This window comes from Carassius auratus, unplaced genomic scaffold (assembly GCF_003368295.1).
Source record: "Carassius auratus strain Wakin unplaced genomic scaffold, ASM336829v1 scaf_tig00026052, whole genome shotgun sequence".
NCBI lineage: Eukaryota > Metazoa > Chordata > Actinopteri > Cypriniformes > Cyprinidae > Carassius > Carassius auratus.
In genome coordinates, this window is record NW_020525481.1 from 69,682 (window position 1) to 88,350 (window position 18,669).

Below are 18,669 nucleotides of genomic sequence, written 5' to 3' on the forward strand. Positions count from 1 at the left end.
TAACATTGTTTACTGCTCTGCTCTACTTGGATCAGCTTGTGCCAGAAGGTCTTATTGGTTTTATTTACCACTGTCATTGGAATCTGTTACTTTGAAGTTTCATGACTGGATGATCGTTGAAGTGTCCTTGTCATGGCACAGCTTGTATAGCAAGCAGAAAACTACAACAGACCCTTTACCAGTCATGAATGTTTTTAAATTGTCTACTCTTGACTCATATTATTAGATTAGATTAGATTCAACTTTATTGTCATTGCACATGAAAGGTACAAGGCATCCAACCAGAAGTGCAATAAACAGTAAGTACAGAATATACAAGGTCTACAATATGTACAATAACTATACAGATAAGGCAGTATTATGGACATAATTTACAAATTTGAAATACTATCAGCATGATATACAGATAGGTGTACTATGAACATACTATAAAGATGGATTATGTAAAAGTGTATGTACACTATAAGCAGAAACTATGAACATATGAACATCTTTTACAGTAGTGCAATGGAGAATAAAGCGCATAGAAAATATTTAAATGTGCCAATGGATTACTCCGTGTTCCTGGATGATGCAAGTAATGACAAGTTTACTGTTTTTTGGTTGTTGTAAATAAATAAATAAATCAGATGTAGTGATGAGGTGGGGTAAGGACTCTGTGTTTATCTGACGTTTCTCATGATGGCAATTTGAGATTAATTCAGATAAACTGACATCTTCCATCTAAGCAACATCAAGAGACAAATAAATCAGTCGCCCATAATAATGGACCTATTCGAATGGACAGTTTATAGAGGAATTTAACTGACAGGCAAATGGGAATTTAATCTTTGTATTGAGGAAGTGAGGCATTTAAAAATGCCAGTAACATAGCCAAGGTTCTAAAAGCTTTCCAAGGTTAAAAACAATTTTGTGACTCCCATGTGAGAAAGAAATCTAATATGGCTTTGAAGCATATTACACCAAGCAAACTGTGGCCAAAGCTTTATACTGATGTTTTGCACATTTTTGGAAATTTGCATTAATGATTAAGTCTGAAAACATAGGAATGCCAAGAAATAGCTTGTCATGTTCCTATAATCCTTGAGAATGAGAGTGTTGAACCACCTTTTGCATTAATTACAGCCTTTAGTCAGTTGAAATATGTCTCTACTTTGCACATCTAGACTTTGCAATATTTGTTCAAGTTAAGTTCAACTTGATGGTGACCGCTTGTGGACCTGTCTCTTGAGTTCTTGTGTACATCCATATATTCTGGGTTTCTGAATAGTACCCATGTTAAAGTTTCATATTAAAGTCCACCTATTAAAGTTCACTTTTTTATATAAAGTATTGTTTTCTAGATTACATGGAAAGCTTTGTTTCAACTTGCCTTGCCAAGTACATTCTTTCTGTAACTTGCAAACCCTCCTCTTTGTGTTTTCCATTTAGTTTTTTTTTGTGTAGTTGTTCTGATCCTGTTCCCCAGTGGTCTGATGAAAAGATACATCTGGAGAGGCTTGTTTTTTTGTTCAAAGAGAGATGATGACAGACCATTTTGAAAATGATAAAGGAAAGTGGTGCACATGTAAAAGAAATAAATAATAAAAAAAACTAGAGTCAGGGTTGGTGTACTTGAGAAAAATTCATGGAGTCTGACCATAAATTGTCCGGAGGGATTGATTACATCTTTACCGGGTCTTGACATGCTTTTATCCACAAGTGCTTGGAATTTTATGTAACATCGATTATACAGTCAGATCTTTGGAGTCTATTAATTTAATTAAAGAAAGGATGTCTACTAATTTAAATATAATAACCCCAGTCAGGGGGTGTTGACTTATGGGAACTGGCTTGTGGCATGTCCCGATCTTATTTCCACTCTCTCCTGCACTCTCTCCGCTCTCTTCAAGACCCACTGAAATCAAAGTTTTTGCTTGGCTTTCCTCTCACATCAAAATCCACTGATATTTTGGTTTTATGTTGCTTTGGTCCGTTTTCACCTGTAAACAGTGCTTGATCTGTGCACACTTCTCTCCAGATTTAGACAAAGTGCTTTTTCAAGAAAGCAACATGGATAGAGGACTTTGTATTTTAGCTGGAGGCAATGGTGTGAAGTATCTTTACCTTTTCATTTCAAAAGACACTAATTGATGAAAGGGAATCGCCTGCTTACTTGTGTATTATTGTGATGCTTTTTGCAATTGTCTAAAATTTCATTCTGATGGAATGCTAAAGTAGTGATGACTGCACAGATTTTTAGCTGATCAAAATCTTTCTTGAATGGGAATGTCCCTCCTAGCAACTACTATGACTAGCAAGTAGCAAACCATGGTTCATGGCTGTGACTTAACTAACCTCTTATTTTCCATTTTAGAACAAATGGGATGACCTCTTTTATATTATAACAGGCACAGCGATAAAGCTATAAGCAATAAAAGCAACAAGTGATAAAAGCGATCTTTATTATAATTAATCTCCTTGTTAATGTCATCTTGACACAAATAGAGGATTTCCTTTTAAACTGTTAGATTGTACAGTTTTTGTACCATTGTTAGAAGTCATGACTACACAGCTTCTTTTTTTTAATGCAATCTCGACACCTGCTGTCCAGGCCAGCAACGATTTCACCTGCTGTTTAGAATGAACCAACCAACTTAGACCCTGATGGACTGAAAGAACATTTTACGATCTTACCAGAAAGCATAGAAATCTACTGCCTTTTTACAGCTCTAGACATTATTACCCCTGTGGATCACATGGTGACTGTTTTGGAAGTAGAATTGATTGCAGAAGAAGGGGAATTTCACTGTTCATGACCTGCTTGTGTCCCACAGCTATGGCAACCTACCTTAACAATCATCTTACTTAACATAACATGGTCAAAAGACACAGTGTAACTTTTAACAATTAAAGAACAGCACAAAAAGGAATTGTCTTTTTAGCTCTGTGTCTATTACTAAAATCCTCACTAGCCTCGCTGGAACAGATGGCTTTGGACTATTGCTTTTATTAAATTTGCTGCTCTGTTGCTTTGCTGGATTTTGGATTTACAGATATGAATTGTGATTAGATTAGAAGCATATTTACAAAGCTTTAAACAATGCTGCATTGTTCAGACGTGTACTTTAAGATTAGCATACCCATGTTCAGTCAGCTCCAAAAATGATTCATGAAGTTAAATATTAATTATGATATGCTGTACAGGTGTGTGTGTGTGTGTGTGTGTGTGGTCTTTTGTTTTTGTGTGTATTAGTCTTGACAAACATTAATGTATTTGTCATGAAAATTTTATTTTATTTTGGCATTAGGAATAAAAATCTGTATAAAAATAAGTGCACTAAAAGTTCACTGAAAAGACCATCATCTATACAGCGATGTCTAAAGGTTGTTTTAGGCATGGTGACAGTTCATTTGTGCAATAAATATATCACTGTCAGGTAGTGCCAACTTGCCACTGTCTTGGTTTGTCTCCTGAAAAAAAAAAATGGAGTGGAAGGTGGATGATTTTTTTATGGCTACTATTTTGAAAAAAAGTCTGCAAACTCACCTATGATTCAGCTGACTGCAGATAGTGATATTTTCTGGCTAAAGAGATAAAAAAAAATGCATCCCTTAACTTTGAGGAGAGATTGCAGCAGTAATAAGAAATATATTTGTGCAGGAAGAAATTTGTCTTCTGGTGTGCAGGTCATAGTTTGTTTTGGAGAAGGACCAGAAGCTCATGGAACCCTTTGATTTAGAGCAGATCAAAGAACTAGGAAGAAAAGCTGTCCAGTGTCTTCATTTAATTTTTCTTTTCTATTTTTCTTAATTTTTCCTCCACACATGAGCGAACACTACACAATCCATTTCTGATATATTAATATCTATTAAAAATGAGTCTAATCATCAGGTTCCTTGTGGAGCTGTCAGCGTACAGTATTTTTTACAAGTAATGTTGTATTTTAGTATTTTTTTTTCTCATCCAAAATACTTTTATGATATACATATATTTCACTGCTGAAATAAATATTTCTGCCTTTGAAATTTAGCTTTAAAATGCAATAGGGAAAAGTCTATTGTTATGTTTCAATTTGCTTTCTATTTCTAAATGGTGGGTAGGAAAAAAGTTTTTTACAAATATTTTTTTTACACATTTCTGATATTCATGATTTTTTTCACAGTATAAAAGGGTCTGTATACACGGAAATATATAGCTGCTTTTATATTTTAGGGGATGCGTCACAAGGGGATAATCCTATTTGGAGGTGTGTGCCATCAAAATGTTTGAAAACCCAGGGTACAAAGAAAGCAATCAGGTGAAAAATAAATAATTATTTATATGAATAATGAAACAATAATTTCCATGGAATATCATCATAAAACTTTCATTTTTTATTTGTGTTAATCTCAGTTTTTCAACACTGTTTATTTCTCCCAATTTATATGCCTTGTTAGAATTAGAAATAATTTTTTTTCTTTCCTTTTTGTTGGTTTTAATATATAAGTGAGTGTGTGTTAGTTCACTTATTGATGGTTTTGCCATTGAGCTTTCAGTGTAGTGTTGTGTGTAAACAGAGAAATCTCTGTGGAAATGATCAAGCAGAGAAGTCAAGAATCTGAGTCATACTTCTGGTACCATAGTTTGCTTACCACTAAAAAGTGATACCACAATTCATAAAACACAGGGTTGATTCGTAGCCAGACAGTCTGTTATTGATGGAGGGGGATTTCTGTACTTTTGCTTGATTTTGACGATGTTTTGAATATGTTTCACATTGATTCTTGTTGATGCAGCCTTCACTTTATTTTTGTGCATGTGGATCATGCTCACCTCCAGCTGCTGAAGAACTGTAATTCCAGTACTTTTTTCATCGCTCACTGTTCAAGTTAGTGTTTAGAGTCATCTCACAAATTAATGGTTCACATATGCTTTTTGCAGTTTCCTAAAAGTTCACGAGCCTGTCCTCCAACAAAAATCGACCATATAGGTCGTTTGTGCAAGCACCTTATTACGAAATATATTTACGTTTTAAAGTTAAGCGCCCTCTAGCAGGCGTAAAAATAATAACAGTATCGCGTTGCGTCTGTCATCATGAAAAGACGTATAACGTCATAACCAATCAAAACGCACGTTTATTTAAATGCAATGTGTAGGATTTTTACACCGATCTCACAGTATTTTCTACATATTTTACTAGTTGGCTTATTCGTTCGAATGACCACACCTAACCCCACCCCTAAACCTAACCCCTCACAGAAATCATGCTAAATTATGATTTATTGAGCATATACATTTTCGTGCACGTCCATTCCCTGGGATCGAACCCATGATAGCATGATTACATATCAAGGTATAACGCAATAATCTACCAACTGAGCTACACGAAACGCAAATCAGAGTGCAAATAAAAGAGTACAAATCATTAATATGAAAACTACCTTTTGCCAATAGGGGCGCAATTGTAGTATACGCTTTGATGGGTCATATTTCAGGGATTTGGACAAACTACATGTACTAGCGTTTTGGAGTTCACACGTGTTTTTCTTTCTTCATTTGAGATTATATGTTTCTTGTTTTGTCTTCTTGGCCATTTGGTTGCTTGCCATTTAAGTGATGCTTCTATAGATTTTTTTTACACAAAGCAGATCCAATTAAATTTGTTCCCAAGAGATTTAAAGGTGCTGTAGGGAACTTTTGTAAAAAAATATTTTTTACATATTCATTAAACCTGTCATTATGTCCTGACAGTAGAATATGAGACAGACAATCTGTGAAAAAATGTTTAGCAATTTTCATATTTCAGAAGAAAGCCGATGACATAAGGGAGTATAAATGATTACATAATTTACCTTTTTGGATGAACTATCAATTTAACGTCACACAAGCAATGCTGATTTATCATGGCTTGCTTCTTTAGGGAATATTACCAACAATCATTCCATAATCAGGCTTAACCACTACACCCCTCAGTCACTTTTTTCACTATTTTATATTTAAAAAAATCAAGCTCCTCTGGCTCCTCCCAGTGGTCCTATTGCCATTTGCAGTTACAGACCGCTCCCGGTAAGAAATCAACCAATCAGAGCTGCGGTCCGTAACTTTGTTTGTGTTCAAAATGTAGAAAAATGTATATAATAAGCGAGTACACCATGAATCCATTTTCCAAACCGTGTTTTTGGCTTGTCCTGAATCACTAGGGTGCACCTATAATAAGTGTTTATATTCTGACTATTTTAGATTGCTTCGGGGGTACCGCAGAGGAGTAACCCAGTACCTTTGTGATTCTTCATAGACATAAACAGAGAGAAGTAGTTCCGGCTACAATGTTCTTCCGCAAGACGCAAGCAGTTCTGTTTATTAACCGCTAGAGCGTCAAAAGTTACCTACCGCATCTTTAATGCAATGTCATCATAGATCAGATGCATTAAGATACTTCACCAAAATACTGTATGAAGATGCTATTATCGTGTAGTTACCCTCATGTCATTCTAAAGCCATATGTCTGACTTTGAAGATATTGAAAAATGTTTAGCAATTTTCATAATGTCTTATTTTTTGTTCTTCAGAAGAAAGCCGATGACATAAGGGAGTATAAATGATTACATAATTTACCTTTTTGGATGAACTATCAATTTAACGTCACACAAGCAATGCTGATTTATCATGGCTTGCTTCTTTAGGGAATATTACCAACAATCATTCCATAATCAGGCTTAACCACTACACCCCTCAGTCTGCTCCACACCTGACTTTCAGCTTGTGTCCTATAAGTTCCTTTTCTTGTTCAGTGTTTGTTTTTGTCTTGGCTCTTTTTGCAGCTCTGAAATTGCTTGTGGCCTGAATTAAGAGCGTGGGAAGATGCATATGGCATTCATACAGCAATTTAAGTGGCAAGGGTGTTTATGAGAATACCATGTGTTCATACGTTCCCTATTTGTTCAGCTGGAAAGCTCTAGTCTGAGCTGTACCCTGTGACAGCTTCTACTGGAACTACAGTATGTATGTGAAAAAGTATTTCGGTTTCACCATCAGGCAGGCTTCTCCTGCAGAAACCCACACTCATTTTATTTGGATTCGGCTGTCTCAAATGACAGCTGAGAAAAGCATCCTCCCTAATCATCAATGCCAGTGCAAACTCCCATACAGCTCCAACTGGAGCCAGAGGTGGATCATGTTATTGGTACAATTAATTGACATTAGATAGCCTGGGACTTTTTGCCTCTGTGTCTGATCACTTGCATGGCTGTTGCCTCTATTGAAAAACAAAACAAACCAGCATATGCTGGTTAGGTATGTTTTGAAACATGGCAGCTGGATTGAACTAGTTTAAGCTGGTCCTTGGTCATGAGCTGGTTAATAACTATCTTATAACCAGCTCAGGACCAGCTTAAACCAGCTCATGACCAACTAAGGCCCAGCTTAAACCAGCTCAAACCAGCTGCCATGCTTCAAAATATACCTAACTAGCATAAGCTATTTTCTTCAATGGGGTCATCAGGTCAAAGCATTCTCTTAGCAGAAACCTTTTTTTAGTGTTTTTTTCTTGGATGAAGGTCTTCACTTGGTAATAAGAGAAATGTGAGAATGTGAGAAGCACATCAGAAAAAACCCTCAGCCTCTGAACTCTGAGAAAGAGAGGCAGTTTGTGTATTTGACTGTCATGAAAGACCAATTTTTCAAACCATGGTTCGTCTTTGGAGAAAGATGAGGGTTATGCTTGATGTTTGATGGTTGGTCTGTGTAGATATTCATGTGGGAGTGTTTTTTTTTTTTAACTATAGGCACTTTTGGCCCTGTGAATTTTTAGAAAATATATAATTATTAAATATAATAATTCAGTTCTATTCATTATTATATTATTACTATAAATTAATAATAAATAATAACATGCTTTTTAAACTCTCACAAATTTTTTTAAGTAAGGTTAATTCTCACTAATTCCTAGTAATGAAAATCCCCACAGTGAATTTTCCAATTCAGCTGCATAGCAAAATGTGTATTTTTGCCTTTAATTGCATTTTTGTAACATTTTAATACTTTTTTAGGTAATTTGACAATTATAGCTTGGTTGTAAATGACACTCAATATAAATAGTTTGCTTGCAATGTACCTTGGTTTTTATGTGTTGTTTGTCTTTAGCACTTTATAAAACACACTGGCATTCAGGAAAAAATATTAGGAGAAAAATGTTCAGTGGGTTGAAAATATTGACTAAATTATAAAAAAATGTTTAAAGGTGCCATATGCAAAAATTGAAGTAAAAATATCCATAACATGACCTACACGCATCAAAAGAATGAGAAGAAATAAGGGCGATGATGCCATTAAAAAAATTTTAAGTTATAGTGCTGCAGAGATATAAACCTTAATTAGCATTAGCATTACTAGCCCCGGCCCGACAGGTGTCGTAATACCAGTTTCGGCCGTGAGAGGCGGTATGCGGGCAACATAACCACCAGCCAACCTGCAACGAATACACGTATAACTCGCACGGCTTGTGGGCGTGCCTGAACCTGATGTCAATCGTGTGGAAAGTACAGCACAGTACTTCATTTCAGTTCAGGGAAGAGAGAGAAATTATGGCTCAAGCCCTTGGCAAGAGACCACCACCCGCTACAGGGAAACAACCACGCTCGGAATCACAAATCAAATCCGATAAGAAAAGGAGCCGAACATGAGTAAACATCAGCACTGCTTTTAATCGCTGGAGACAACTGATGGACCTGAAAGAAATGAGGTTCGACTCTGAACTTGCAACATTTCTTTTCGATTGGTAATTTAGATGCTGTTAGTATTTCGCTAGAAGTTTGTTTTATATGTTTGTGTATTTGTTTTCGGGAAGTTATAACATAGAAATGTATCGAAGGCTGTTCGATAAACTTGCTAATGTTAGTGATGGCTAACCGTAGCTGCGTTTGATTTAACTTAACGTTACCCATTTTATTATATCATAACTAACCTGCTCTGTCTAGTCTGTTGGTCTCCGTGTCCTCTTTGCTTCGTGGTTTTTCTGTGCGTGAAAAAAATGATGTGTGGCGTGAAAGCGTGTGAAAAGAGTCAATTGCGTGTGTCTCACGGTGAATGCTTGAGAGTTTGCACATTAGCTCCCAAGCAGAATAAAGGACAGGTTGATTATTGCTGTTTAGCGTTTGTATTAATCTATGATGTGTCCCTGTTTGCGTACAGGGACATAAAAAATAAATTAAAAGTGATACGTGGACCAAGGTGTCTGAGATTGTTCATTTTAAGTAAAGGATCCTAATATTTCGTCCACAACAATATTTAATGAGGTTAACTTATAACTCCTTGTGGTTAGTCTGCCTGAGATCAACAAGCTTATTTGCTTTGCGGCCGCTTTAAATACAAAATAAGCATTCGATCTACGTCAGAGCGTCTGAGCGCTCACAAAACTTTCTGCAGCGTCGTGAGCAGAGCGGCAAGAGCGATTTTTGACGCTCTAGACACCGGTGGTGTGAACGCACAGTTAGGCTTCGGCTATGGCTGTAGTGTTGTTGTGAAAGTAGGGGCGGAGCACAGAGACTATGCCGTTTCTCGTTTGTTACTCTAGAGTAGACCAATTCACTTTATTGAGGCACATTGCCCCCATCTGGTATGGAATGTGGAGTATGACTTGATTTTTTTTGCCAAACATTACAGATGGCACCTTTAACCTGTTTTCAGAAAATAAAAACCAACCACTGGAACATAAAATTGCTCAAAGTTGAAGAAACTCTCTTGAGCAGTCTTTTGGACTCACTCTAAGAACATTGAGTCAGTCCAGAATATGTGATATGAAAAGTCATATTTCAGATGATAAAGAGCAATTTTGGAAAGTGGAGGTTATGCAGATGGCAACTTTTCTCACCAGTGAGAACACAAATACAATGCTTCAATGCTTCAGCTCATTATAGTGCTGTTGACACTGATGTGCTTTACAGACTCTCATGTATTCTCCATTACTGGATCAAGAAACATCACTCCCTTTGTAAAGTTCCACTGTAGAGCAGCCTTACTTTGCTTTTCTTCTGCCTTGATGCTTTTTTGGCACCTCTATGGACCAACTGCAACATTTTCCGTGTACAAGTACTGGGAATTTCAGGATTCAGATTGAGTCGTTTGAGTTGGAATCCCTGTGTTTTTCAACATGACCTCTTGCTCAAAGCTGTAGTCTGGCTTTTATCAGGTCAAAAGCAAGGCTTTTATGTTTGCCACAAAGAAGTGCTATGTGTTTGGGGTGGTGGCATTGATCTTGAGATTACAGGTTGGCATGCATATAAGCTCTCCTTGCTTGAGCTTGTGTGGCCATAACACACGCTGGCATATAACACACACGTCTTTATTGTGGTTGTTATGCGTGTGGAAGTGTTCACACATTCCTGCCTGTCCCATAACTGCTACAAAAAGCAAAGCCGTAACAACCTGAACCAACAAAACATGGCAGGTCCTATAATATAAGCATTTCTTTGCATTTTGACTCTTAAACAGATCGTTATGTTTATGTTTATGTTTATGTTTATCGTTTACTTATCATTATTTTGTTAAAAACCTGCAGGATTTTCTTTATTCTTTGTAACACAAAAGATGTTGTTTCGTTGTTTCAGTTGTTTGAACACTTTTGACTTCCAAAATATATTCTCTTGTCAAAAAATACAGTTATTCAGCTTTGTAAGGCTGCACAATGCAGTATTACAATATGACTGAGATTTATTTAAATCCATGCACTGTGTCTTTGTTCACACAGACACACACACACACACACACACATATATATATATGTAAAATATAGCATGAATTAATTGAATTAATTATTATTTTGATCATTTTCATGTTGATCATGTTGTAATAATAATAATATTACAAATATATTTTACACTACTATGCTGCATAAAAAATATATATATATATATATATATATATATATATATATATATATATATATATATATATGTATATATATATATATATATATATATGTATATATATATATATATATATATATGTATATATATATATATATATGTATATATGTGTGTGTGTGTTAATAATGTTAATAATATTAACAATAATCCCCCCAAAATCATGCAGCCCTACACGTTGGAACAGAACATTTGGATTTATGTTCTCCTTTTAGTGCTTTTAAATGATGCATCCATCTGGACAAAAGGCATTTTACTCTGTTCTTTATTCTTTTCATGTACTACTGTTTACAACATTTTCTATCTAGATAGGCGTGATACTGTGTTTTCTGTATATAGAGCAGGATTTGCGAGTCTCACACTCATCTTAGCATCTTGGCTTTGCAGAGTCTCTCTTAACCAGTGCCAAGTTCCTCACCATTTCCCACGCCAGCCCCGCCAGGAGCTCCAGGACTCATTTCTCTAATCTTGCTATCCATGCGTGCCATCAAACAGACCACTTTCCCCAGTCCAGCCATCCATGGCCACAATCAGAAAGCCAGTCCTGGGGCCTGTGGATGTGCCCTTCAGAGTTCTGCCCGCAGCTCCATTGTCAGAGACATTAATTTGCCACTTGGGCCCAGTTCCACCAGTGTCTCCATTACACGTTTGACACAAGGATCTATTCAGTTTTCGTAGAGCTGTCTGAGTAATTGTATTTGATTAGGAAGAGCTGTTCTCATTGAGAATGTCAGGTGATTTTGCTTTCGAGTCATCATTAGTTTTCTCAAATCACTAATTATAGGAATATGTTGCCTAAAGACCAAAGCACCTACCAAAACATATTCATGCATTTGCATCTGTCAGTAAAGGTCAATGAAATTCATATTTAAGTCAATATTTGTCTTGGATATGTTTTGAACAGCTCTCCAGACGGTATCGTTAGTGTTTTAACAACCCTACAAAACAACAGAAAGGAAATCTGATGTAATCATACGGATAGTCTTGCATAAACCACCAGCTTTTCAAGCAAAATAGAATGTCCGTTTTTAATCACAAAGATTGTAATTCAGACCTGGCATGGCTCTTAAATACAGACCATCAGTTGTGGACTGAACAGTTTCAGAAGATGACAGACATGACCGAATCTACAAAAAACATCCGATGGGTAATGAGTAATGATTTCTATGTTTTTGCCTCTAGATCTTTCTAGAAGCCAAAAAGTGCTGTGGCATGCTGTTTATTGAGGGCTGCATTTTTAAGTTTGAATGTCAATATATATAATACATCAATATTCATATTAATATGTTGATTTTGTTTTAATATTTTTATGCACATACACGTAAGTATTTATAATAGAAATATTAACATACAAATATTTATACATTTTGCTTGCTTTTCTGGTTTTGATCTCATTAGCTAAATTTGTATTGTTTTTATCTAATTTTCCACATAAACGAATATTACAGAAATATAGCATACAATTTTTATCTTTTGAAGTAGCTGCCCACTGCTCCGGGTGTGTGTTCACTTCTCACTGCTCTGTGTTTGCACTTGGATGGGTTAAATGCAGAGCACCAATTCCGAGTATGGGTTAAGATACTTGGCAAATGTCACGACTTTCACTTTTTCACTTCACTTTCACTTATTGCACATGTGCAGACTAGCCTTCATGTGTTTACAAGGACAAAATATTTTTTACGAACAGACCAGTTAACAACCAGATGAAAAAGGGCTGAAAAGCCAAACTTGCATATACAGTCGTGGCCAAAATATCAGCCCCCTTGGTAAATGTGATCAAAGAAGGCTATGAAAATTAATCTGCATTGTTAATCCTTTTGATCTTTTATTTAAAAAGGCCCCAAAATGTATCCTTTAATTGGATAATAAGAATTTAAAATGGGGGGGATACCATTATGAAATAAAGGTTTTTCTTAAATACTTGTTGGACACAATTATTGGCCCCCCTAGAAATTCTTATAAGTAAAGTATCTCTGAAGTATATTCCCATTCATATTCACAATTTTGAGCACTCCAGCATGATAATAAACATGAAATTATCGAGCCATGGCTACCTGTTTCACAGAAATATAAAGAGGAGGGAAAACAAAGCTCAAATGCTCTTAATATATTTCTGATGTGCAGCAAAAAATAATTGAGCTTCACAAATTGATTAAGTGGCTTTAAGAAAAGAGCTAGAGCAGTGAAAATTCCCATTTCCACCATCAGGGCAATAATTAAGAATTTCCAATCAACAGAAAATATTACGAAACTGCCTGGAAGAGGACGTGTGTCTATATTGTCCTAATGCATGGTGAGGAGGTCAGTTTGAGTGGCTAAAGACTCTCCAAGGATCACAGCTGGAGAATTGCAGAAAATAGTTGAGTCTCTGGTTCAGAAAACCTTAAAAAATATTGTTAAACAGAACCTACATCACCACATGTTGTTTGGTAGGGTTGCAAGAAAAATTCTCCGAGCTCATCCAAAAACAAACTAAATCATATTCATTTATCAGAAACGACTGGAACTTCAAAGGGGAATGTCTTCTATGGTCAGGTGAAACTAAAAATTATCTTTTTAGCAGTAAACACTCAAGATGGGTTTGGTGAACACCGAGATAAAAAGTACCCCATGTGTACAATGAAATATACAGCTGTATTTTTGATGTCGTGGGCCTATATTTCTGCTGGAGGTCCTGGACATCTTGTTTAGACACATGTCATCATGGATTCTATCAAATACCAACAGATAAAAAAATCAGTAAGTCACTGACTCTGTTAAAAACCTTATAATGGCCCATGTTTGGATCTTCCAACTGTACAATAACCCAAAAACAACAAAGAAATGGGTCACTGAGCTCAAAACCAAGCTTCTGCTTTGGCCATTCCAGTCCTCTGACCTGAACCCTACAGAAAACGAGAGGAGTGAACTGAAGAGGAGAAGCTGGGAATCTGAAGGGTCTGGAGTGATTCTGGATGAAGGAATGGTATCTGATCTCTTGTGAGGTGTTCTCTAACCTCATGAGGCATTATAGGAGAAAATTTAGACCTGTTACAGTGGCAAATGGAGATTTAAAAAATTATTGAATAAAAGGGGGCCATTCATTGTGGCCAATGTGTAATAGAGAAAAACATTTATTTCATAATGATTTTTTCCCCTCATTTAAATTCTTATTATCCAATGAAAGGATACATTTTTGTGAATATTTTAAATAATAGATCAAAAGGATTAACATTGCAGATGAATTTTTACAGCCTTCTTTGATCATATTTACCAAGGGTGCCGATATTTTTGGCCCTGACTGTACTTGTTTAAAAAGCAAATCTTGCATAGCCTTTCAGGGTTTTGGACCTTCCTTAGTGGTTTCTCTGAAGGAGCTGCCAGAGGCGTGGCAATGATGATGCAAGTCTGTCATTAAGGAAAATATGGCTGGCTACAAATGCCACAGCTTTTAGTCCACACGGATATTCCTACATAGGCATCCATCCCTGTGGAGCTCAACAGTGCACATGTGGAGTCTGGTAATATCAATTCAGGCCCCCTGGCTGTAGCATTTGTTTTGTAGAGTTCAGGGTCAGGATAAATGTCAAGGCTCACAGAAGCAAAGTAGCAGTCTTGGCCTTTGGCTGTGCGCCACACTCTGGTGTGATTCAAACCAAGACCTCTGTGATCTCTCCTTGGCTTTGCTTGGATTACAGACTTTCTCACCATAACAAACAGTAAATTAGGTATAGAGCTGTATGGGCAGCTACATAAGGCATTTTAGTCATCTGAGACTAATGGAAGGGAAATGTGGGGATTTATTTAAGCTTTTCCAGAGGCAGAGGCTTAATTGAACAAAGATTCATTATTGAAATGAATGCAAAGTTTATATGCTTCTTCTTTCTTTAATAGCCCTTGTAGAGATTTTACATACCTTCAAAAAATGCGGACCGGAAAAATCAACAGGACATTGGCCCAATTTAGTTTTCTTATCAATCAGTTATCAGTGAATTAAATCATTAACTGTTTAATATCCTGTTTTGTTTTAAGTCATATTATGGAAGTAAACTAGATTCAGAAACATTCAGTTATTTTAAACTTAGTGCACACTGGTCCTGATATATTCAGTAATATTGTTAATAGTTGACTGTAATGTGTCCTCTCTGCAGGGGATGGCCTTCTCTCTGGAAGAGCGCTTGCAGCTGGGCATTCACGGCCTGTTGCCTCCCTGCTTCCTCAGCCAGGATGTGCAGGTATTGCGGGTCCTCAGAAACTACGAGCTGAAAAAGGATGACTTGGACAGGTGAGGAAAAGGGATACTGGCTTCCATGTTGTTCTCAGACAGTCCTGCTCCACTTATAATTTTGTTGTCTCAAATCGATCTGTTGTTCTTTGTAACTAGATTTCACACCTATCAGATCACAGAAATAGTGTTAGATATAAGAGTTATTGTTGTTGCTGCCATTTGGATGATAAAAGTTGATCCTTTGTTACCTCAAGTAGGATTTTCCTTTTTTTTTTTTTTTTTTTTTTTTTTGCTTTCTCTGTTTTTCCAAAGCAAAGGGACATCAAGAGTTGAATACTCCTGCTGGTTGATGGAACATAAAAGGCATCATCAAATATCATCTAAATAAAATCAACAGATCTTCAACTATCTTGTTAGTTATAGGATTTTCCCAGAATTCATTAGCCCCTGTTGTTAAGTCACTCCCAAAACAGCAGGGGATCTGTTTACATGTTTTGCAGGCCTGACCTTTCTTGAAATTTTTTCCTTTCATATCTCAAGGCTACCAGTCGTGTAACAGTCTTTGATTTGTCCTTTCAGACAGTGGATGTGATTTATTTCTGGATGGGTCATTTTCAGTCAATCTGACTTCGGCACGCATATTACTGACTGCTGGAGCAATGAGGGATTCTTTCCCAGGCTATCAAAGTTATTTTGAAGTTCTGCTGCCTGTATTTTTTTGAAGGGATGAGAAGCATGCCAAAATAAAAAAAAACACATTTGAAGGTTATTTTGTCAAAGTTAAAAAAAAGAGAGTTAGTGCTTTCATGGCTTGGATTTGGGAGACATTCATTTTTGACAGTTTGATAACAAAGGCCTTTGAAACCAGTCTCTGCCATAAGCAGTGGTCAACAGACAATAGAAAGGAACAGACATTTCACAGCAAATACAATTCATCAAATAATACACAGCTTCTCGTTCTGATCATTTGTTTGATTTATCAAGCGTACACAAGGAAAACGTTCCTTAAGGTCCAGAATTATCACGCTTGTTAACATGTTGGAATAGTACTCTGTGAAAGCCATTACTTCCAAAAGTTTTTTGGGAATACATACAGCTTTACAACAGCAGTTGGCTTTGCCAAAATAGAAGAAGGCCAGTCCAGCTAGATTCTAACATACCCGTGTCTCAAGAATGACGATTGCTTTACTCTCCTGAGATGCTGTTATTGCCTAACTGCATCTCAGGAGAGTAAAGCAATCGTAATTCTTGAGACATGGCTTTCACCCACACATTTCACCCAGACAAACACTGTCAGAATGCTGCATTCTAAGTTAAACATGTCTGTCATGACAGAGCTGACATTAATATAGAGTTCTATTTCTTCTCTTCCTACCTTTTACAGCCCTGTTAAACATCTGTTTTCTCCTGCCCTGGGATGGTGGGCACACTTTTCCTGAGCCAAACAAGGGAGATATTATGCACTTGCTTTCATGGAAAGCTTGCTTGGATTGATGGGGAATGAGATGTGGTTAATTTTTTAAGCTTGTTCATTTGGATCAGATGTAGAACTTGAACATATTTCTGTAGCAAGGAACTTGTGTCTAAGTTCTCTGGGGGCATTTTTGTACAGTATGGATTTTTCCTTGCATTTTGACATAAGCAGGGAGAATCCCCCATTATTCTCGAGCTTTGTTTCAAGCAACAGTCAAGACTTTTTAATGTGATAGTCTGGTCAACTCTGTACTACTTTTGTTGTCAGTTTCATGTAATTTCTGTCCTCAAATGTTCCTCTGCCCACACTGTAAACCCAAACAACTGCTGTTACCATTGTTTAAATGAATTAATATATATTAAATATAATACTGTGTATAAGTATATTAAATCTGTTAAGTTGACTACAGTAAGTACACCATATAAAACAAAAATAAAGACAAACAAGCTTAGGTGGAAACTGTTCAGTCTGTTTTTCTCCAACATTGCCACAGTAGCCACTCTAATAATATTATTGATAATGCTAAATAAAATCCTGTATAGTTAAAAGGAACATGACTATTCTGTTGTCCGAGAAGGGGCATGCGAGGGTGATTTCTTTAACATTCAGGGTTTTACTCTTTTTTTTTTTTTTTTTTTTTTTTTTCTGTCTCACCAATTTTCTCTTCAGTCCTCATATTTTCAGTTTCCTTTTTATACACCTTCTCACTCTCTTGTGGATGTGGGCATGACTTTAAGCTGGTGTCACACTAGTTAAATTGGAAACGACTCCAAAATGTGTATGAGATGTCACACTTACTGACTGCTGTTGATGAAATCTCGCCCTTTTTACCACAAACACAGATTAAGAATTAAAGAGATATGACTGATTTAAACCAATGCGTTTGATATTCCCTTTGACTCCTTGTCACATACTGTATCCAAAACCCCATTCTGGCGGCAAACTTTAACAATAAATTTACATAAGTCTGTGACACCAGCTTTAAATGTTTTGGAAGGTAGTTTGGGTAATCATCCCTTAAATATTAAGCAATATAATCCCAGGCGTTCCGATTTATATTCTGCTTTGTTGCAGATACGTCTTTCTGATGGGCCTTCAGGACCGAAACGAGAAGCTGTTTTACAGAGTCTTGACCTCAGACATCGAGAGATTCATGCCCATTGTGTACACGCCTACGGTCGGCCTAGCGTGCCAGCAGTACGGCCTTACCTTCAGGAGACCTAGGTAAGAGACTGTGGAATGTAACTGAATTTTTTTTAAATAAGTTCTTTCTCCTTCAACACCTTAACTCCTTAAGCAAGCACATCCATCCAACTGACAGCTTCTCTTACAGCTCCTGGCATTGTCGCTCTGCTTTTTGAATTGTTCTACAAATCATTGAATATCTCGCCTCCAGGCAAATGAAACCGAATAACTCTGGAAAGTTGAAACATGTGTCTGGAGAGTTGAATATACATCCTGTCATAACAGAAATCTATTGTATGGTGGAATTTGAAAGCTGTTCTGTTAGATTTTTTTAGACTCCTTGAAGTATATTCCAGTATAAATAAGCATAACCTTCAGTTAATTGATGAGCTTGGCGTATTTTATGAGATTGTTATCATTCTCAGCTTCCTGTGCTGGGTCAACTTATGATTAGTAGTCTTTATCACCTATTTTATATATCAAATTATGCCTCTTTTTTTTGTCTGCTGTACTTTGTGGATTGAATTAGATCTGGACATAATCAAAAATAAGAATGCATTTCAAGTCTTTTTATTGTTTTCAGATTCATTTTGAGGGAATTCCTATAGGATCCTTAAATGAGGGGACATTTTAGAGCTTTCCCTCAGTGTTACAAGAGAGCCTTTCGCAGTCTCCCTAAATGCAAAGTATTCGAAAAGAATGCCAAGCAGACTCATTACTTCTGATTGTATGATATAGGCAGTGGTTCTTAACTGGTGGACTGCAACCCAAAAATGTGCCACAAATCTGTTCTGATAGGGTCGAAAGACAGCTGGGGAAAATACTATGCTAAAATGCAACTAACCACTTAATTGTGCATCGTTAGGATAGTGAGATAAACAGAAGGAAAAAAGAAGGAAAAAAGCTTTCTTTTGTTGATAAG

The 18,669-nt window shown here is 36.5% G+C and overlaps 1 protein-coding gene across 1 annotated transcript in view; it reads left to right on the forward strand.

The window, feature by feature from the left end:
• The window catches only part of LOC113078580 (NADP-dependent malic enzyme, mitochondrial-like), a 32,667-nt gene extending 14,682 nt beyond the window's left edge, over positions 1–17,985 (forward strand). The window contains exons 2-4 of the mRNA XM_026250896.1: positions 15,012–15,145; positions 17,637–17,786; positions 17,896–17,985. Coding sequence (XP_026106681.1) covers positions 15,012–15,145; positions 17,637–17,786; positions 17,896–17,923 — 312 coding nt within the window. The 3' untranslated portion in view covers positions 17,924–17,985. The remainder of the gene's footprint in view (positions 1–15,011; positions 15,146–17,636; positions 17,787–17,895) is intronic.
• Positions 17,986–18,669: the final 684 nt, after the last annotated feature.